The sequence below is a fragment of the Typopeltis vanoorti genome, chromosome 21 (genome assembly GCF_054136105.1).
Source record: "Typopeltis vanoorti isolate ZY-2024b chromosome 21, IOZ_Tvanoo_1.0, whole genome shotgun sequence".
NCBI lineage: Eukaryota > Metazoa > Arthropoda > Arachnida > Uropygi > Thelyphonidae > Typopeltis > Typopeltis vanoorti.
In genome coordinates this window covers 71,073,914-71,098,034 of record NC_143569.1, presented here as the reverse complement: position 1 = coordinate 71,098,034, position 24,121 = coordinate 71,073,914, and the positions used below count along the sequence as shown (strand labels likewise).

At 35.9% G+C, this 24,121-nt stretch overlaps 1 protein-coding gene across 5 annotated transcripts in view; it reads right to left on the bottom strand.

The window, feature by feature from the left end:
• Positions 1-24,121, bottom strand: part of Pak (serine/threonine-protein kinase PAK 3-like protein) — a 392,921-nt gene that overhangs the window by 261,596 nt on the left and 107,204 nt on the right. For all 5 annotated transcript variants that reach the window (XM_090410869.1, XM_090410868.1, XM_090410867.1 and 2 more), the window contains one exon: positions 16,363-16,469. In XM_090410869.1, the coding sequence (XP_090266995.1) occupies positions 16,363-16,469 (107 nt within the window). The remainder of the gene's footprint in view (positions 1-16,362; positions 16,470-24,121) is intronic.

The window sequence follows — 24,121 nt, the reverse complement described above, 5'->3', positions numbered from 1 at the left end:
AGAAAATACAATATCAGAACCTTGTTCACTCCACTTCGAAAGATCCATTTCTTAATAAGCCACCCAAAACCTTGTCATCGTCATCTCAGAGATAGTGGTATCTTGCTAATCCGAACTAATTAAAACTGTGCTCGTTCAGATTAGTGAAAGGTTCGGATTAGCGAATTTTCCCCCAAGAGACAATAACCAGCGTTTAAGACAAAAATAATCAGATTCTAATGGTACATCAATTTAATTTTGTAAATAAATGAAGTAACTGATAAAAAAAAAATCTACTGTACTGTAATGTAAAACTTCAAAATATAATACATAAGTTTTACAGTACACAAGTTTATTTTAGTAAAAAATTTAGTTTCTATGTACCTGTATTGTTGGGGATTCTGATTTAATAAAATTGCATAGTTCAGTACATAACTTAATTTGCGTAAAAAAATCACTTTCTTGTACACAACACAAAAAAAAGCTTCGCAAAATAATACAAAAAAAAGTTTTTTTAATTTCTTTGTAAAAAAAAGTCACTGATTTTCTTTTGCTTCTTGGAAGCTAAACTTTTTTCGAATGCTTCTTCTCGGAGTTGCATTAGCAATAACATTTTGTGGAATGGCGTATCATTCTGCTTAGCCCATTCTATACACACATTAAAACTGTCAACTGCCTCTTCATGTTTTACTTTTTTTTCTTCAAGTTCTTTATCGTCGTCATCATCATCATCTTCTAATTCGTTCCGTAGCGTCATATTTATAATTTCAGCATCTGATTGATTTCAAATTCACTTTCGGTTCTACCTGTAATCCATTCCATAACATCTGTTTGTGAAATTTCAACATCTGGATTTATATTTTTAACCAAATTATGCACATTTTGAATTTCCTCTTTTTGTGTATCACCGTAGTTATACTTCTTCTTCTACAGCTTCTCCCACTTAAGTGGGGTCACTGTTTGTTATGAGTCTCCTCCACACCTTCCTGTCTTGGGCTGTCACCACATCCAAGTTCTTCATCTTCAAGTCCTCTTCTACCAGCTCCCTCCATCTCTTCTTTGGCCGCCCACGCTTCCGCCTTCCTTGCACATCCATCTGCATGACCCTTCTTCCCACATATTCGTCCTCCCTCCTCATCACATGACCAAACCATCTCAACCTTGCCTCCTGTATTTTCACTCCTAAGTTCGTAACTTTCACTGTTCCCCTGACATAGTCATTTCTCAGATGATCCTTTCTGGTCACTCCGCACATCCACCTAAGTATTCTCATCTCTGCTGATGTTATTTTTCCTCAGGGCCACAGTTTCTATAGCATATGTCATAGCTGGCCTCACTACTGTCCTATAAATTTTGCCTTTCAGATTGATCGGCACCCTCTTATCGCATAACACTCCAGCCATCTCCCTCCAGTTCCTCCAACCCGCTTGTATCCTGCATCCCACTTCCTTCTCAGCTCCATCTTCTTCCACTGTTGAACCTAAGTATCTAAAGTCTCTCACCTTCCTGATGACATTTCCTTCCAGCTCCAGATCTGTCTCCTGGCCACCGCCCACTGAGCAACACACATACTCTGTCTTACTTCTGCTCAGTCTCGTACCTCTCTCTTCCAGTACTTTTCTCCATCTTTCCAGTTTAGTTTCCGCTTCTTCTCACTTCTTCATTATTACAATGCAGTATAACCATAGTTATACTGCATTGTAATAATAATAAAATAAATAATATTAGTTAAAATAATAATTTTTAAATAAAAATAATAGTACACAAAATAATAATACGTAATAAATAAAACTTTTTTCTTTCAAACCACAGTTCGGATTACTTGAGGGTTCGGACTAAAGAGGTTCGGATTAGCGAGATATCACTGTACCCTGGTGTATATAAAATATTATGTGATTGTGATATTCCTTATTTTGGGCAGACAGACAAATCTATTGAATTGCGTATGGAAGAACACATGAGGAACATTACTTACAAGAGACAGCGAGCCAGTGCATTATCAAGTCATATCCTTTTCTCGGCTAATCCTAATGATGAAAGCCAAAGTCACAAAGCCTGCTGAGAAAAATCTACTAACATCTTCCATTGCAATGATGAACTAGAGAGAAAAATCGTGGAATCTAGGGAAATCATCTTCAATCCTGTTCATCTAAATAATAACTTGAGCTGCAACCTCCCAGATAGTCATTCAGCTGTAATCATGTACTGACATTCACGAGATGCTACTAGCACATACTTTCCCAACAATACAACAAATGAAAGAACAGCTTTAAATACAACCACAACGATTTAATGTCAATTATGTATAGAGACTCTCTATGATGTTCATAGTTTATTTAAGCTTCAGTGTTTTAGTGTTTTTTCTTTCTTTTATAAGATCAGCTGATGAAGGCTGTTACAAGCCGAAACTAGTCATGTTTTTATATTAAAAACTTTTTACCTAAATCTCGGTTCTAGTCATTTAATTCTTTTTAAAAAATATGTATGTTAACGGAGTTAATGATCATTCTTTCATATATATATTTTTTTTGTTTGTTTCATTTTAATGTGAGCAATCAATTAATTTTTTTTTTCTTCTTCTATGTATTATGGGCACTAAGTCTTCTACAAAGATGAAAATAGTAGTGCCTTTGGAAAAAAATTACTTATTTTCTATTTTAACATTTGGCTATAGAGTCAGATATGTTATTTTCCTTAACACGTACAAAAACAGTGAAAACCAAATAAAGGGGGGAAAAAATATCCACACACAGATTGAGAGAATGCAAGTTGCAGAGCCTCATGAATAGGAGGAGGGGGGAGGATATGACTGAGACATAAAAGCTGGTCAGGGATTGTTATCAGGTAGCCATGGAAGAGATTTTTCATAGAACGGGAGAGGGAAGTAGAACAAGAGGCCATTGCTCGAAACTGTATAAGGAGGGTGTGAGCAAAGTAGTGAGAAGCAGGTTCTTTGCATGGAGGGTGGTTGGTGAGTGGAATGCATTGCCTGAGTGTGTTGTGGATGTGGACACATTGAATCAGTTTGAGATGCAGTTAGATGAGCATTGTAATCAATAGCGAGTACCTCCCACGATGAGTCTCTGACTCCATGGAGGTCAAATGTTGATGATAATAATAATAATATACAGTTTTTAAAAAAGTCAACGGACACCATAGCGTGAGGAACAAACAGTGCTGGTGCCCACCTTAATGAGATGTAGGACTTCCTTTGACTGTGATGATTGCAGCAAAAACAACTGAGCATACTTTCCACAAGCGTATAATAGCAATCAATGAGAATTTTGCACCATTCTTCCTTTGGCATGTAATGAGGTATTGGATTGATTTGGGGGCAGATGTCACCTCAACAGATGCTCCAGTACCTCCCACAAATGTTCAATACGGTTGAGAGGCCAGTCAAGTGTGGTGGTGGTGGTCATGTCCACAAACCATGCAGTTACAGAAGCAGCCTTATGGCATAGTGCATTGTCTTGCTGAAAGAGACAATGGTCAGTTCCATAGAAATGAGACAAAGTAGGAAGCATTGCTCATGGCATCACAGAGATCCAAGGCCAAACCAGGAAAAATGGTATACTCTCACCCCGCCACCTCCAAATTTAATAGTTGAGGTTGCATACTCTGGTAAGAGATATTCACTAGGCATCACACACCCACGCCCGTCCATCTGCTTGGTAGAGGGTGCAGCGTGGTTAATTGCTCCATAAAACAGCTTTCCAAACTTCCACATCCTGGTGTACATGTTCTGTGCACTGCTGAAGACGCTGCATGTTGGCTTGGATAATGTGGGGCTTGCATATTACAGTCCTACCATGGAAACCCATGTTGTGAGCCTCTGCTTTGTGGAGATGTGTTCAAGTCAATGTACAGAACTCTGCATTCAATGTGTCAGCCAATGAATGGCAGTTTTTACATATTATCCGTCATAGTATCCTACAGTCATGTTCAGTGAATGTGGTTGGTCGTCCATTGCTGGTAGCACTTTCAGTTGACTCCCTGCACTTCCATCTCAGTATGGTATCACTGACTGGTGACCTGGGATGTCCCAATTTTTCAACAATTTGCCACACAGATAGGCCTGCAACATGGCATTCTATCACAATGACTCTTTGAAACTCCATCAGTTGCCTTCTTGCAGACATTTCACCCATACACAGTTGCACTGACGTGGGAGCATTATATTCCTCCAATTTTAACGACTACAAACATGTGAGTCATTACATGGCACAATGCACCTTGCCCATATGGACGTCAAGTGACTTCTTTCAAAGCAGTATGTGTTAAAAAAAAAATCCAACAAAATATCAGAATTCCATGGAATAAAATAATTGATTTGCCTAATATAGAAGGTCTTAATTCTAATATAAATGATGTGCACGACCAACTACAGACATCAAAACCTGATGTTATTCATCACTAAACCATATTTGACATCCTCCGTAACATTTCACCTCGAACATTCCCCATTATATCTTCCATGATGTTGTTTGTATGAGAAGAGAGATTTGTGCATTTGTCAGGTCTGATATCCTATGCCAAAGGTTATCAAACCTGGAATACCCTTTATATGATAAGCTTTGACTCAAGATTTCCTTGCCTCACTTTGTAGTCTTCATTCGCTGCTTCTACTGTTGTCCTAACTCCAGTGACCACATCAACCTATTTTGGCTATCACCTTAACAGTGAACTAATCTTTTGTAGTGATTTCAACATCCACAATTCTGAATGACTTCCCTCTCCAACTTCACAGCCCAAGTTGGAAAAGAAGCCAAACTCTTTGCTATCAGCAATGATTTAACACAAAGAAATTGTTCACCAACCTACCAGAATTTCTGATAGCATAATCCTTCCAACATCCTGGACTGTTTCTTAACCAGCTCTCTCTCCTTTTCTCCAAACTGACCATTAATGTTAGCTCTACTGTTCTCAACTTTGTATCCTATGGCACAACAATGATACCAACTGGGATGACCTTAGATACTCTACCTTATTTCCATGGTCAGATTGCTGCTTCCACATGCTCCGATCTAATAAATTATTCCTGCAAATATGAGTGCTTTTATTTCCCACTGCATTCAAAAACTTCAACCAAACTATGGTTTTCCAAACAATTGTGCCAAAGCAGTCCAAGCCAAAAATTCAGCATATGTCCAAAGGCTAAAAATCTCATTTTCTTCCCTTTTTTTTTTTTTTTTCACTGCCAGAACGGGTCTTAGTTCTTCCAGCTAGGTAATAAGGCCACTGATGTCATATGCTGTCAGCAATTACTGTGGTTAGCAGACTTGAACTTTTTCAAGAAAGCTCTGAAGCTGCTCATTTGTTAGTGGGCCTTCAGTGTGAGACCTGCATCTTCAGTTTCTTCTTCATCTGAAGATTCAAGAAGGTTAATCTCTTCATACCCCCCCCCCCCCTCTACAGGCTGTTGGGAGAGTTTCGGAATGGAGACACAGATTCTCTGTTGCAGCTACGTTGGTTCATCTTTGGCTGTTTTTCTGCTTTGTTTCTTGCTCCTCTTTGTTATTTTTTTTATGCAAGTTTGTTATTTGTCTATTCCCTATTTCCTTTTCTCTAGCATGGCTTGTTTTTAGATGATTTAGGCATAGGTTCTTCCGAAAGCTAAGTTTTGTTGGTATTACTTGATTTTTTTGTTGTTTATAGATGGATGGATAAATAAAATATACCTGTAAGTTAGAATCTAATGATTCACTCCCATTTCTGGATCTTCAATTAACTAAGGAATCTGGTAAATTAAGAGTCTCTATATTTTGAAAACTTACATATACTGAGAGATATGTACATGCTTCTTCCCATCGTTACAGCTTTCAAAAATTGGGTGCTGTTTGAGCAACATCCCACTGCCTCATAACTGATAAGGATGAGCTAGCCACTGGACTCCAATTTCTAAAAAGCACATTTCTACAAAATGGCTACAATTAAGCACTGTCTCAAGACTTCTTAACCAACATACCATTTGGAGTACTTCCAATGATGAGGAAATCAAAGACTCTTCTATATATTAGGATGAGATCACCACTCCAATCTGTAAAACCTTGGCATAGTCCTCTAAAATATCTGGGTGTTTACCAATTATGGTATGAGTGCATATGGAAAGACAGAAAAATCTGTTGACCAACACACTGAAGAAAATATTACAGATACTGAATACCAGAGGAGTGAGGCCTCAGCTCTGTCTTCATGTACTATCTTCAGATGACCTACAAGTAACCTCAGCAGTAAGAAATCTTTATATGGAATGAGTGAACTATTACACTACTGCTATAACATAACTGAGAGAAGAATTTGAGAATCCTTAGAAATGGCAGTGGATTCCAAACACCTAAATATAAACTCTAATATCAACATGTCAGAATATATCCTAGTCATAGCTAGCCAGAGATGTAAACATACACAGCATGCTCAACAATGCAATGCATAACTAAAAATATTTTTTAGAATCATTGGATTCCCGTATAACTATATAACAGTTGTCACCTTGTTAGTCTTTACTGTTTCTCTGTCTATTAGTGTTCCTGTAAAACAAACACTAATAGAGAAAAACAGCAAAATGCCAAATCACTCACAGACCTTGATCACTGAACAAATGTCTATCCAATGATAGAGATATCCCAAGAAATTAGGATCAATCTCAATCACACTCTTTCATATAAAACACACATAGGAAAAAACAAAGGAAAAAGTTAATGCAAGAAACAACATACTAAGAAATCTTACTTCCTCCAAATGGGGTGCAGACCCTAGCACACTAAGATCCTCTGCCATGGCCCTTTGCTATTTTTCTGCTGAATATTCCTGCCCTGTATGGTCGAGATCCTGCCATGCTGAAAAACTTGACCCAGCATTGAATGAAAGCTGCCACTTAATTACAGGATGCCTGAAACCAACACCACTAAGAGACCTGTGTACTTTGGATGGTATTGCATCCCCTTCAATTCGAAGATCTGCATTCTCAGCTGACGAAAGAAGCAGACAAATGAATGACGAGTGCCACCCACTATTTGGCCAGACTACAGTGCCCCAAAGACTAAGATCCCTGACACAGCTTCCTAGCAACCTAAAAATCCTCCAGAAACAAGACTTCAACAATGGCTTGCACTATATCCTGAGAATAATATTGGTATCCCAACAGCTGAACATCTTCACATGTGGTGCCCACTTGAACTGGAATACTTGGAAAAGCCTCAACAGACTATGAACGACAGGACGCTGCAAACAAAACCTCATCAAATGGGGCTACCTCACTGGACCAGATAATTGTGAGTGTGGGACAATCCGGTCCCACACTCACAATTATCAGAAAAAAATCAGTTTATATACCTTTATTGAAGAAAGGCGATGCAAGAGAGTGAAAAAATGACAGAACAATAGCACTGATTTCTCATGCAAGTAAAGTCTTACTTAAGATCATTCAGAAAAGACTAGAACCATTCATGAAGAGAGAAATGCCAGATGACAGACAGGATTTTGAAAAGGCAGAGGAACAAGAGATCAAATCATCAATGTGAGATGGATAACAGAAAGAGCACAGGAATATCAAAAGAATGTCTACCTTTGTTTCCTTGACTATAGCAAGGCTTTTGACTTTGTAAATCATGTGAAACTGTGGAATGTGTTAAGAACATTGGGAGTACCAGGGCATTTCATTATCCTTCTGAGGAATCTTTATTATGAACAAGAAGCTACTGTCCGAACAGATCTTGGAGAAACTGAGTATTTCACAATAGGTAAAGGATGCGACAAGGATGTATTTTATCTCTGTACGTATTTAACTTGTACAGCGAATACATTTTAAGAATAGCAGGGCTGGAGGAGTCTTCAGTTGGAATTAAAATTGGTGGAAGAAATATTAATAATTTGAAGTATGCAGATGATACTTCCTTGCTAGCAGAATGCAAAGAAGATTTGGAGGAATTTATTATTATTTATAAAGAAGAAAGTGCTAAATATGGTCTTAAACTTAACCTCAAAAAGATAAAAGTGATGGCAACATGTGAACTTAATGATTTTGAAGTAGATGGGGAGAAAATGGAAGTAGTTAAAGATGGTTATTGTACTGAAGAAGTTAGAAGATTATTATTACTCGGAAAGAAAGCAATGACAAATTTAAGCAAGATCTTTAAAGATAAAGATATTAGCCTCGCAACAAAAATCAGAATCATGAAAGCAATGGCATTCCCTGTGGTACTGTATGGATGTGAAAGTTCGACCCTGAGAAAGAGTGAGATATATGAATTTGAATTATGGGTTTGGAGATGCTTACTAAGAATACCATGGACCACAAAGCAAACCAATAAATCAATGATAGACAGAATAAAGCCAGATTGCTCCCTCGAAGCTATGATCATCAAGCAAAAATTGTCATACTTTGGACATATTATGAGCAAATGACAGTCTGGAGAAGATGATGATGCTTGCTAAAGTTGATGGAAGCAGGAAAAGAGGAAGATCAAGAATTAATATGTCCAAAGTATGACAATTTTTGCTTGATGATCATAGCTTCGAGGGAGCAATCTGGCTTTATTCTGTCTATCAGAATACTACAGAAATACAAATGACAGTCTGGAGAAGATGATGATGCTTGCTAAAGTTGATGGAAGCAGGAAAAGAGGAAGATCAAGAATTAAATGGGTGGATGGAGTTAAAGAAGCAACTGAAATGCACTTGGAAATTCCGAATGATATGGTAAGGGACAGATCTGAATGGAGAACGTATGTTCATAGAATCAGAAGGAGTCTAAAACGACTCGATGGAACATAACAACAAAAAACAACAGATGCTTTTCCAGTCAATTCTATGTCAAGTATTCAGGACATGATCAGAAAGACCAGCTTACCATAGTTATTAAATTTAATGTTTTATTTTCCTTTTTTCTGATAGGAATTGTGCATCCTGTTTCTCTTATATAGGGAAAATTACAGGTGTACTGAATACAGTATACTCCAGGGTGGGCAAGTTCATTTGCTCCAATGAACAAGCACTTAAAGATGAAATAAAAGTTATTAGCAATATCTTCCTAAAAATGGCTACAGCCAAAATACTATCAACAAAATTCTTCACAAGACCTCACTTAAAAACAAATATAAACTAGACTACAATAAAACTGTAACCATTCTATACATTAAAGGGATATCAGACAATAAACAGAATACTACAGAAATACAACCTTAAAGCCACCTTTAAACCTCCTGCAAAATTAAAGAACTTACTCAACTCATCCAAGGATCCATTACCTCTGGTGGCCCACAGTGGAATATACAGTATTCAGTGCACCTGTAATTTGCTCTACATAGGGGAAACAGGATGCACAATTCCTACCAGAAAAAAGGAACATAAATGGCACATTAAATTTAATAACTATGGTAAAGCTGGACTTTCTGATCATGCCCTGAATACCTTTACATACAATTGAGAAAAGCATCTGTTGTTTCATACCATGTTTGGATGTAATGTAATGTAAATTTAAGGAGGCCTGTGAAATTCTTATCACCACCCTAATCTTAACAATAATGATGGTGTAAAAATCCCAAGAATATGGAAGGATTCTACCTGCATAACCTTTCTCCCTAACGGTTAATTATAAATAGGACTATAGGTAATCCAGGATCTTAAATCTAATATAACAATTCTCATGTTTGAATCAGGACACCATTTGCTGTAATAAAACTGTGGGAAAAAAAAATTTCTCTGATGTCATAAATAGAATATAGCTTTGATGTAGTTATTTTATTATATTTCATTTTTTTATTTTATTTCATTTTTTCACTAGAGGTCAAACTAGTAGAATAACCACTAATCAAATCATTGTCTCTTTAGCATACTATGTGAAATGTAATAAAGCTTGTCTCCGTATATATGTGTATATTCCAGATGATGCCCTTAATATGAAGGTCGAAATGTCGGGAAATTAAAATAGTTACTTCTAATACAAATCTGAAAACACACCCCAACTCAACATGACCAGAGTTAAAGATCGGTACTATCAACATAAGAAGCCTGAATGGGAAAGAAATGGAGCTAGCTGAGGAATTAGATAAGTACCAGATCGACATAATAGGGGTGACTGAAACAAAAAAAGACAACTGGTGAGGTCTTTCTGAGCCATAAATACAAAATGTTATATTCAGGCAATGACAATCAAGGAAAAGAAGGAGTAGCAATATAGTATTCAACACAAAATACGAGGCTAATCTTCTTGAATGGCAGGCAGTCTCAAGTAGAGTGATGTGAGCAAATATGAGAATGGGGAACAGGACAATGAGACTTATTTGTGCCTATGGTCCCACAGAAGGTTCTACTAAGGTAGAAGTGGAGGGATTTTTTGATGCTTTAGAAAAAGCAACTGACACAATGAAAAAGGAAAAGTTGGTCCTTGTTGGGGATCTGAATAGCAGAGTATGAAATGATTGTCAGACATACAAAAATATTTGGGGAAAATTTGGAGAAAACAGCAACGCTAATAATAATGGCAATTACCTGTTGGATTTCTGCTCAGGACATGGACTGGTTATTACTGACACCATGTTCCAACAAAAAAATGTGTAAAAAATTCACATGGAGAAAAGAGGCAAGGAATAAGAAAAGTCTCATTGACTAAGTTATTGTTGATAGTGATGTTTTTTCCCTGGTGCAGGACATCAGAGTGTACAGAAGATTTGAAATTGGAAGCGATCACTATTTAGTCTTGAGCAGAATAAAATTGAATTTCATATTGAAAAGAATAACATCTAAGAAAGTTTTAAAGCAAATAAAAGTTGAGCATCTCTCAGATGTGAACTGTAGACTAAAATGCACAAAGATTATTGAAGAAAAAATGAAAGAGTTTGAGAACAGGAACCAAACCTTGGCGAATCAGTGGCAAGCATTGAAGAAAACCCTGATTGATTCAGCAAGAGAGGCATGTGGTGAAGTTGTCTGCAAGGATAGAAAAATCAGGACTCCATGGTGGACACAGGAAGTTAAAGAGGCAGTGAACGAAAAGAAGAAAGCATATCAAAAGTTCCTGACAAATAAGTCAGCTTTTGCTCTTAGAGAATACAGAGACAAATGTAAGAAAGTGAAACACTGTGTAAAACTAGCTAAACAAAAGTCATGGGAGGACTTTGGCAAGAACATAGAAAATAAATATCAAGAAGGTGGTAAGATATTCTGGAGGTTGTTGAAGAAGCTTAGAAATGGAGGAAAGAGTGCTGTAAAAGGAGTTAGAGATGATAAAGGTGACATGAAAACAGGAGAAAAAGATATCCTTGAAGCATGGAGTAATTACTTCGAAAAATTGCTAAATGAAACAAGCAGTAATAGCACAGTGGTAAAAAACACTCAACAGGCATACAGTCAGGAATACATATCCAGACTTGAAGTAGAAAAAGCAATCAAAGGCTTGAAATGTGGAAAGGCAGCAGCAGTAGATGATATTCGACCAGGAATGCTGAAGTACGGTGATATAAAATTCTTACAGTGGCTGCACTGCATAGTTCAGAAAGCCTGGACAGAGGGACGAATTCTCATTGATGATTGGAGCAGAGCTGTAATAGTGCCCATATATAAAAAGGGAAATAAAATTGAATGTGAGAATTACAGAGGTATTTCTGTACTGAGTGTTCCTGGCAAGATCTATGCAAATATACTTGAGAAACGTTTGAGAAGAATTGTGGAAGAAAAGCTTGGTGAAGAACAAGCTGGATTCAGGCCAAATAGAGGCTGTCAGGATCAGATCTTCACTTTACGACAAATAGTCGAGAAAGCATGAGAATAGAACAAAGATCTGTATTTAAGTTTTGTCGATCTGGAAAAGGCATATGACAAGGTTCCAAGAGAGAAGCTATTCAATACGCTACAGTTATATGATGTCAATGAGGCATTATATCAAGCAATACTTAGTCATAATTTGAGTTGTAAGTCGGCAGTTAGAATTGAAGGATGTACAGGAAGATGGCTTAATGTTAAATCTGGTGTGAGACAAGGATGTACATGATTATCTCCTCTGTTATTCATTATCTATATGGATTACATTATGAAGGAAAGTGGTATTAAACATGATATCAGAATTGGTGATGTTAATGTCAGCTCTTTGCTTTATGCGGACGATGTTATACTTCTGAATAAATCCGCTACAAGTTTGCAAGATTTCCTGACTAAATTGAATAACTGTTGTAATAGCTACGGTATGAAGGTCAGCATTAAAAAGACAAAGACAATGAAAATAGGTAGAATTGTTGAAAATGTCAACTGTGTTGTGAATATGGAACAAGTAAAACATTTCAGCTACTTAGGCACAATTTTTAGTGAAGATGGTAAATTAAATATGGAAATAGACAACAGAATCAACAAAGCTGGTATGGTAGGAAGTCAATTGAATAAATTCATATGGAATAAGAGAGAAATTAGTCAGCACACTAAATTAGCTGTATACAAGACAGTGTTCAAACGAGTTTTAACTCATGGATCTGAGAGCTGGATCAGAAGTAAAATACTTCACCAAAGACTAGAGACCGCAGACATGAGAGTCCTGAGAAAGATTATAGGCGTGAACAGATGCCATCAATGGCAATATCATATTAAAAACGAGGATATTAGAAAAGAACTTGACATTGTCAGCATCCAGGAATGCGTTAGCAGAGCTAATCTCAGGTGGTATGGTCACTTAAACAGAATGGGTGAGGAAAGATTAGCAAAACAAGTGTTCTCTGCCAGGTTGGCAGGAAAACTACCCAGTGGAAGACCAAGATATAGGTGGATTGATACGGTTCAATGTGCCTTAGAAGATAGAAATATAAGATCTGATAATGATAATATTGGAGTCTTGACAAGTAGTAGACTGATTTGGAGGAAAATTGTAGATAGGAAGTTAGTAATTATGTAAATTTTTCATGTAGTACTATCATATCCTGTATACCCTTTGAGGGTACATGTCAGGAATTTGATGATGATGATGACTTCTAACACAATTGCTGTTATCAAGGGTGTGGCCAGTTCATAGAAAAATATATAATATCACAATTATAAGTGTCACAAATCGGTTTGCTACTTAAGTTATTGTCAAGTATTTGCTTTTTCTGCATTTTTTAATTCAAGGAACAAAAAAAAATGAAACAAAGAGGACAAAAAGAAGTGTGACTCTTTTAAATGACAAATAAAACTAACTGTTTATTTCAGACAGTAATGAGTAAGTAGCTACAGTATTCAATATTAAACATTATAATTTTTATGAATGGGAGTAATAATAATGTACTCTGAATAATGTTATGTTGGAGTAATAATGGTGATTAGAAAGCCTGAAAGCATGCAACAAACCTTGCAGACTGTGGCAGACTAAACAAACACATTTAATCAGCTAGAGAGTCATGCCATGAAGTTGTCACCAAGGATAGAGAAATCCGAACTCAGTATTTGACTCAGGAAGTTAGAGGTAGTCATGGAAATAAAAGGTGTATCAATAGTTTTTAATAAGAAACTCAGCATGTTCTCCGAGATCATACAAGGAGAAATGTAATGAAGCAAAACAATGTGTAAAAGTAGCAGCTAAATAAGTCAGAGGAAGACTTAGGTAATAATCAACACAAAAAATATCAAGAGAGTGTGAAAATCAGAGTAAAGATCTGGTCAGAAAGTTGAATTTCAAACGATTGGAGTAGAGCCCATAACACCCATCTATAAAAAGGGAAATAAAAGTAAATGTGAGAATTAGAGGAATTTCCCTTCAGAGTATTCTAGTTAAGATTTATTCTAGCATATTAGAAAATAGGCTAACAAAAAGTATAAAGAGAAATTGAACAAGAGCACAGAGGTTGTAGGCTAAGAATTTCATTTTAAGACAAATAGTTGAAATCATGGGAATATAAAAAAAATCTGTATTTAAGTTTCTTAGAAAGGCATATGACAAGGTGCTAAGAGAAATGCTGTTCAAAATTATTATATGGTGTAAACAGGACATTATATCAAGTAATACAATTTATATTTGAGTTGCAAGTCAGCAATTAGAACTGAAATATGAACAGGAAGACAGTTTGATGTAAAATCAGGTGTAAGACAAATGTGCCCACTATGCCTACTGTTAGGCATCGTCTATATGGATCACATTATCAAGGAGAGTGGCATTGGCCTTGATATGAAAACTAGAGATGTTATTCCTCAATTCCTTACTTTAAAAAGACAAAGACTGAAACAGACATGAATGTTGATAAACATCAGCTGTATCCTAAATGAAGAATGTACAGAGCAAGTAAAACATTTCATCTAGGCACAATATTGAGTAAGATAGAAAATTAAATATGAAAACAGCAGAAGAATAAGCAAAGCTAGCATGGCAAGGAGCTGCATAAATTTACATCGAATAAGAGGGAAATCATTCAACACACATAAGTAACTGTATACAAGACAGAGTTCAAACCAATTTTAATCATGGATATGAGAGCTGGATTAGAAATAAAACAATTGACAAAGATTATACATAAAAATATAACGGAAAAACTCACGTAGAAAAATTATTTAATGGTATAATTTTCGCCCGTGTGTCACAGGCATCTTCAGTACAATTAGGCACAAAAATTAAACATTAATTGACAATTCCAAAAAGCAAGTCATGTTATTCCTCAATTCCTTACTTTAAAAAGACAAAGACTGAAACAGACATGAAGGTGGCGCTTTTTGGAATTGTCAATTAATGTTTAATTTTTGTGCCTAATTGTACTGAAGATGCCTGTGACACACGGGCGAAAATTATACCATTAAATAATTTTTCTACGCGAGTTTTTCCGTTATATTTTTATGTATAGTTATGTCTACTCACGGTTTACCTCTTTTAAAACTAATTGACAAAGATGGGAGACCATCAACATGAGAATTCTGTGAAAGTGTACAGATGATATCAATGATAGAATTGTATTTAAAACAAGGCTATTAGGAAGGAACTCGACATCATCAGCATTCAGAAATGCATGAGCAGAGGGTAATTGCTGGTGGTAAGGTCACTCAGGTAGAATTGGACTATCCACCCATCTCATTTACATTTTAAAAATACTGCATATATATTTTTTTAACATAAGATATGGATAATATAAAAAGGCAAATACTTCCATATTACAGTTTGAAATGGACATTTAAAGGAAGGTTAGTGAAACAGTTGTTTGATTCCAGGAAGGCAAGAAAAACAGTCACAGGAAGACCAGATTTATCTGAACAGATGCAATTAAAAGTGTCCTACAAGACCAAAATATAAGATCCAACACCACCAGAGTCCTGACAAAATTTATCAAATACACACACACACACACACGCCAATTACAATTTATTCAAAATTAAACTTCATGAGAAGCTAAAATTATTTTTTTCAAATTACAAAAAAAATTTGCATTTACAGTTTAAAATATTAACTGTATACTCTTGAGCCTTCCCATTAGATAACCACTAAATAACCACTGATAGCTGTCAGAAGTAAAACACATGACCAAAGACTAGAGACCGCAACTAGGAGAGTCCTGAGAAAGATTAGGGACATGAACAGATGACATCAATGGTAATATCATATTAGAAATGAGAATATTAGGAAAGAACTTGACATTGTCAGCATCCAGGAATGTGTTAGAGCTAATCTCTGGTGGTATATTCATTTAAACAGAATGGGAGAGGAAAGGTTAGCAAAAAAAATTGTTCTCTGCCAGGTTGACAGAAAAAAGACCCAGAGGAAGACCAAGATATAGGTGGATTGATTCAATAGAAAATGCCTTAGACGATAGAAATATAAGATCTGACAATGTTGGAGTCATGACAGGTAACAGATTGATTTGGAGGAAAATTGCAGATAAGAAGTTAGTAATGATGTAATTTTTCATGTAGTACTATCATATCCTGTACACCCCTTGAGGGTACATGGCAGGAATTTGACGATGATGATGCTAACCACTAAGACAGACATATGTAAGATCATAAGATTGAGTAGAATAAGGAAGCAACAGTTGCTGGTTGGGGTGAATGTTCCAAATACAGGTTCTCATCAGTTTTCACCTTCTACATAGGGAATATCAATCCCAGACACATGAGGCTCATACACCTCGTGTCTGGGATTTATATTAAATAAAAAGATATTAATAGAGATGGAGACAAAAAAATAACAATTATAAGACTATACGAACATTCATGTTATTAATATGGTTATATACAGATCAAAAAAAAAAAAAAAAACGTAAAATTTCAGTATGAATCATGACATTACTAACCAAGATGCTTTCTTCTAAATTATTTTAAATGTGTGTCAGTGAATGTAACAATTTCAGGTGGATAAAAACTTGAATTTGATTGTGTGTGTTTGTTAACACAAAATGGCATTTATAACTCTTTTATTTTTAAGACAAAGAAGAAAAGCAAACATACTGTGAATTCTCCAGTGACAGGATCAAAGCCTACATGCACAGTATGTTCAAAGTTCGTAGGTGGGGAAATGACTGGCTTTTCAGCATCTTTCCTATCCTTTTTAGTACCTTGTTTTTGAAAAAATAAAATATATATATACTGCACATATTTAAACGCTACTCAAAAATTAGAAATTATTTAACTATAAAAACAAAATTCAAATTTTCTATATAATTCTTGCCAAAAACTTTGGTCTGTACATTTCAGATAAGGAAGTTTTTAAAGAAAAAGAGTTATGCTCAGCTGATGCATAGATAAAGAGTTTTCAAAAGTTTTTTTTTAATTTTAAATTCACTATTTTTATTTATTATTTATTTTTATAAATGAGATATGTGGATAATAGATAAATTCAAACTTCTCCCATATCACAGTTTGAAATGTACAATTAAATATGGTAAAATTCCATAGGCTCAATTTTTAGGCAATTATAATACTCGCAAAATAATTATATAACTATGTTTACTTTATATTATCTTCAGAGGTAACATATAAAATGTGAACCTTTTGCTTGATGTGAACAACTGAAAAACAAATAAGAGGTACACACTAAGACTGTACGGACTAAGAATTTTAAATTCTTCATAAAAAATCTAAGATTTATAAAGTAAATAACATGCACACAAACTACTGTATTTTATAATTTAATCCCCAACTACTTTGAAATCAATCATTGAGCTCCTGCATTGTGTTCCTTGGTTCTTAGCATACCTTATTGCAGAAAACCCATATCCCAAATAGCTCATCATCTTGAAACACCTTATCCAGTGTCACTGACTTTCCAAACAATACTTCGCATCAGGTAATTCTAATCTCAATTTTTTTTTAATATAAAACAGGATTAAATATCTGATCTCTTTAGTTTTAACATGCATGTTATGGCTTTTAACATGTGGTTTACAGGTACAAATAGCTGGGTACAAACTTCAACTGAGTTGAGCCTGTAGAACCACTATTTGCAGAAAGAATCCATCCATCTTATTTTTCCTAAAAAAATACAGAGATAAAAGAGCTGTTTTTGCACTTGCTATCACTTAAAGTTATCAATTATCTAATGCAAAACCAGTGCTCTAATTTATGTACCGTAACAAGATCAACACAGTTTTTTCATTATTATTATTATTATTGTATAGGCATCTCCATGGAGTCTGAAGACTCATTGTGGGAGACCCAATTTTTCCACAAAATCTATCATACGTCTTCTTGAACACATTAGCAGACAAGCACCGACTATTCTGGCAACCCATTCCATTCATTCACAACTCTCCAGGTGAGAAATCGAGTCCTCGCACCCCTACTAATCACACTTTTACTTAACTTCCAGGGATTATTTCTTGTTCTGTCTCTCTAGCTAAGTGCTGAAACATTTCCGACTGCATGAATCCTATAAAATCCTTTAAGTAATTTAAATGTTTCTATCATATCCCATATTTTTTGCCTATCAGTCAACTTCTGCAGTCCACATAACCTCAATCTCTCCACATAGATGTCTCACAGACCACTCACCATCTTGGTTGCTTGCCTCTGAATCCTGTCCACCACTTCCTATTCCTCAAGAAACACAGGAGACCAGACCTGAGCCCAGTAATCCAGATGTGGACATAAAGGACTTATAAAGAGGAATAACTTCCTTATCTTTACTTGTTAGTGTTCTTAAAAAGCCAAGTAATCTTATGAGCTACCTTAGCACCATGTCCTCTAAATTTCGGTTCTATGTCAACCCCCCCCCCCCTAAAAATCTAGCTTCATCTATTTCTTGGAGTACAGTTCCATCAATATGGTACACAGCTTGTAATCTATTTATCCCAAAATTCATAACTTTACATTTCTCCACATTAGACTGACATTCATTATTTTTTGCCCACACTGACAGCCTATTGAAATCCTGCAAGCTCTCCACATCACCTTGATTCACTATCTACCTAATTTTGTATCATCAGCAAACTGAATATTTATTTTCAAGTTATTTCCCATATCATTTATATACAAATTAAATACAAGGATAGTCTGAAAAGTTCTTGGCCTAACAATGAAAAAACGAATTTATAATTTCAAAATTATTTTTATTTTTCAACATAATCTCCCTTAAGACTAATACAATTATTCCAGCGATGCTACAGCACCATCATCCCGTCCCTTTAGTGGTTCTCAGTAAGATCTGCAAAATACCCCTCTACAGCTGCAATCACCTCTGGATTCGAAGAAAAACACTGACCAGCGAGGAAGAGTTTCAGTTTTGGGAAGAGATAGAAGTCAGACAGAGCCAAATCTGGGTGGATGTTGCAACAATTCATAGTGTGGATCTCTTAATTTTCCCATTGCCAAAATACCTTTGTGGGCAGGTGCATTGTCCTGATGAAAGATGATTTTTTTCTTCTGCAAACTGGGTCTTTTCTCACAAGTTTTTTCGTCTAGTCTGGTTAAAAGATCGGAATAATATTCCCCTGTTATTGTTTTACCTTTTTCAAGATAATTAATAAACAAAATTCCCAAAACACCTATCTATCTAATTTACTTCGTCATGGAACAGACTTGGTCTTCTTTGGTGCTGAACAACCAATTTCTGTCCACTGTCTTCACTGCTGTTTGGATTCTGGTGTGTTGTGGTGAATCCATGTCTCATCCATAGTAATAAATCAATGCACAAAATCAGTTTTATTCTTGTTAAAACGCTCCAAGCACTGTTCAGAGATTTTCATGCGAGTGCATTTTTGATCTGTGGTGAGCAAGCGTAGCACCCATCTTGCGCAAAGCGCTTTTCCATTTGCAATTCTTCACGCAAAATATATCTTACATGTTCTTTTGAAATGCCTACAGTCTCAGCAATTTCACACACTTTGACGCCAGTCATCCAATACCATATCGTGCACTTGATCAATGATTTCTGGTATTGTGACACTTTTTGGACGTCCTTCACGTGGATCAGCTTCGAGGCTGGTACAGCCACGTTTAAACATGGCACCCTATTTTTTAATTGTTGAAAACGAAAGAGAAGAGAGCCCATAAACTTTTTAAACTTCGAATGAATTTCTTTTGGTGTTAAACATTCTTTTACAAAGAATTTTATAACCGCACGATACTAAATTTTATCCATTTCAAAGGATACAGACAACACTTTTGCTTCAGAAAGCTGTATAAAACTAACTACTTGATAGAATGACTTGTAATTTCACATGGATGCTTATGACAGGTGTACCAACTTAGAAAAAAAAAAAAATCTTGCCAATAGTGTTGCCATCTATGGTCAAGACCAAGAACTTTTCAGACCACCCTCTTATATATATATTTTAAAATCAGTTTGAATTGCATTTGAGATATTCAAAATCATCCAGATGCTTCAGAAATGTTACTTTTAAAATTTTCTGCTAATTTTAATGTTAATTGTAAAAGTGACATGCTAGTTCATGCCAGTACGAACATGTTAAATAATACTCATTACTTTCGTAAAATACATTACACAGGCTAAGTGGAGATGGGTTGGCCATACTGCCAGGTGCAATGATGGAAGATGGACTAGAAAAACAACAGAGTAGAGACCCATCAATTGGTCTCTACTCTGTTGTTTTCATCCCTTCACAAGGTGAAGGGATGAACTGCAACAAGTGGCAGGAATGAGAAGGATTTGAGACGCAGAAAACTGTGTGGCCTGGAAAACCATGGGAGAGACCTTTATCCAGCAGTGGACAGAACCAAAAGGTTGAAGAAGAAGTACAGACCTAACTTGGCTTTACAGGTACAGGAAAATACTAAGTAACTATATATAAAAACATTTAAATGCTTCCATCTTATGGTTTCCATCATTCCCTTTGTGACTGGATTGCCAGCTTCCTCTCTGACTGTTCAACACTGCATGTCATGGCATGGCAGGAATGAGAAGGATTTGAGACGCAGAAAACTGTGTGGCCTGGAAAACCATGGGAGAGACCTTTATCCAGCAGTGGACAGAACCAAAAGGTTGAAGAAGTACAGACCGAACTTGGCTTTACAGGTACAGGAAAATACTAAGTAACTATATATAAAAACATTTAAATGCTTCTCAACATGCTACCATCTTATGGTTTCCATCATTCCCTTTGTGACTGGATTGCCAGCTTCCTCTCTGACTGTTCAACACTGCATGTCATGGCATGGCTTCCTCTTATCAGTTTTTTTTTTTAATCATTAATGCAGAGTAGTTATACTCTTCCTCCTATGCATTAATGACATTTTCTAAATTCACATCCTATTCATAGTTTTGCAGATGACAGTACTCTCCATTACCGGCCTGGTTGGCAAAGTGGTCAATGTATCTGTTTTCCAACTAACAGGTTGCAGGTTCAAATCCTGCCATGGGCATGACTATTTGTAAATGTATTTAGGGAGGAGAGGGACTTCATCGCTCAAGGTGAGACCACAGCCCCACTTATTGGAGGCCTGAAGTGGCTTGAAAAAGGTCTATGCTTGGTTTCTAGAACAGATTTCTGAACCTAGTAAAAAATATAAATTAAAAAAAATTAAAAAAATAAATTTAAAAAAATTTAAAAAAAAAACATACAAAATGAATAAAAATAGAGAAAAAAATCCTAAACCCACCTATTGTATGAATTCACAATAGGTTTATTGAAAACCTTTTGTGGGTGGAAGCCATGTTATAAAAATTATTATTCAGTCAAGAAATTTTGTAGTGCTCCAATGATTCAAGATCTGCAGTAATAACCAATGTGTAAAGTTCATCTCCTCACTCTTCTCAAGTGGGATGAAGACAACTTAGTGAATTTCAATGCTATTAAAACAAAGTCCCATCTTATTACTGGAAGAAAGATCCTATTTCACTCCCTCTTACTTTTGATCATGTTCTGATTTCCTTTTATGATCAGTTTTTCCTTCTTGGGGCTTCTGGCATAACATGTTACGCCCACAGCCTCCATGGCCACTAAAAACTTGGCTTAAAAAAAAAAAAAGACTACTCTCCTGGCTCAACTCTTAACACTTTATAAATCCCAAATCTGATCAAACTTAGAATACTGTTCAAAAACATTTGGTGTGGTCCGCTCAAAACCTCCCTGATAATTTTTGACTGTATACAACAAAGCAATCCACCTAATAGATGATCCTACTTTCTTTCACACAGACTCTCTTCATTTGCTGTCATACACGCTCTGTTCTTACACTATACCTTTTTATAGGTACTTTCATTAGCAATGCTCCACCAAATTGACCCAATTCCAAATATATTGGGTCAACATCTTATTTTCCTTCATTCCATCTACAACTGTTGTTTGAAACAGCCTTCTCGTACTGTTTTTCTCAACAAATATAACCCCCAGCTTTTCAAGAAACTTGTTAATAAATTTGCTCCTCTTCTTAGCCACTTCTTGCATACATCCATTGCTGCTGTTTTATGACCTCTCATGTGTTAAGTCAATATATATATAATTTACTTGGAAAGATTCTTAAATGAAACAGGTAATGATAGAATAGTATTCAAATGAATATTCATGAAGAATGTAATCAAGGAATGCATATTAAAACTTGAGATAGAAATGCCATAAACTTGAAATGTGAAAAATCAGGAATGTATATCAACACTTCAAGGAAAGACAAAATGTAGAAAAGTAGCTAGAGTAGATGACATTTAATTAGAAATGATAGTTTTATAGTAGCTGCAGTGGATAATCCAGAAGGCAGCATCTGAAGATTAAACTCAAGAAGATGGCAGTACTCATAGTACCATCTATAAAAACATAAATATAACTGATGTTGTAAGTTTTTTCCCCCACTTGGTTAGACTATAATAAATTTAGTTTAATCCTTTATTCAAGTGTAAGCAAACAAAGTTTGCACCTGAAGTATCTTCAGGACTGAGGCAACTCGTGGTAAAGGTGGACCAAGCTCTCATCACTCCTGGTCTCAGTATCTCCCATAATGCAAAGCACATCTCCTTGTGGACATGTATAATACTGTGCATTAAGGGAAGGGCCACTACCAAGACCAGTTTCAACCTTTATTGAGGTCTCGTCAGTGGGAGCCAGACCCAGAAGTGGAGATATTAAGGCAGAAGCAACGGAGAAGTCATATTTACCTATACGAGTTGCCAAAAGGTGTACCACCTTATTATTAAATTGCTCTGGATTTAGAGCAGAAAAACACTTCCAACATCTTTCTCTAAATCCAAAGCAATTTAATAATAAGTGGTACACCTTTTGGCAACGCGTATAAGTAAATATGACTTCTCCATTGCTTCTGCCTTAGTATCACCACTTCTGGGTCAGGCTCCCACTGACGAGACCTCAATAAAGATTGAAACCAGTCTGGGTAGTGGCCCTTCCCTTATTGCACAGTATTATACATGTCCACAAGGAGATGTGCTTTGCATTATGGGAGATACTGAGACAAGGGGTGATGAGAGCTTGGTCCACCTTTATCACGAGTTGCCTCAGTCCTAAAGATACTCCAGGCGCAAACTTTGTTTGCTTATACTTGGATAAAGGATTAAACTAAACTTGTTATAAATATAACTGAATGAATTATAGAGGAATTTCTCTAAGTGTTGCAAGGTGTTGTGTGGTCCACACACTTCTCAAATATGCAAGCATACTTGAAAAGAGGCTAAGAAAAACTGAAATAGAAACTTCAGGAAGATCCAACTGGGTTCCAATGAGATACAAACTGTTAAGATCAAATTTTACTTTAAGACAGACAGATGAGAAATAACAGCAATATAACAAAGATCTTTATTGCAGATCTGGAAAAGGCACATAAGGTATATATAAAAAAAGGCATATAAATAAAGATACTTCGGCTGGTATTGCATCCCCCCTTCAATTCAGAGATCTGCATTCTCAGCTGACGAAAGAAGTGGACAAATGAATGATGAATGCCACCCACTATTTAGCCAGACTATAGTGCTCCAAAAACTAAGATCCTGACATAGCTTTCTAGCAAGTGTTGAACCACCTAAAAACCCTCCAGAGACAAGACTTCAACAATGGTTTGCAATATACTTGAGAATAATACTGGTATTCCAACAGCCGAACATCTTCCATGTGGTGCCCACTTGGACTTGAATACTTGGAAAAGCCTCTACAGACACTACGACTATGAGTGACAGAATGCTGCAAACAAAACCTCATCAAATGGGGCTACCTCACTGAACCAGATAACTGTGAGTGTGAGATAACCCAGTCTATGGAACACTCTTTCTTTCTTTCTTTCCCCATTCTTCAATCACCTTGCACAAAAGAGAATGTTATATCCTGCACAGAAAGAGCAGTTGATTGCACAAGATACTGGAGAAATATCTGACCATATTTATTGTATATCACTTATGTACAGTTTCTTTTTTCCTTCATATTTTACTTATTTCCCATATAATTTACCTATTAAATTTAAGCTGTTCTCATTTGTAATGTATCCTAATTTGTTGTAAATAATGTTGTACCAATTACTTACTACTGTACCAACTGTGTTTGGATACGAAATAAATAAAGTACCAAGAAGTATTTTAAAACACTCCAATTATATTAGTTAAATGGAATATTATACAAAGCAATAATCTATATTTAAGTTGTAATTATTCAGCCATAATAATTGAAGGTGGTGTAGGAAGGTGGTTTAATCTCAAATCAGGTGTAAAACTAGAATGCACACTATCTTCACTGTTATTTATCATCTATATAGATCACATCATGAAGGAAAGTAACATGACATCTGATATTAAAACTGGAGATACTCAAATTGCTTT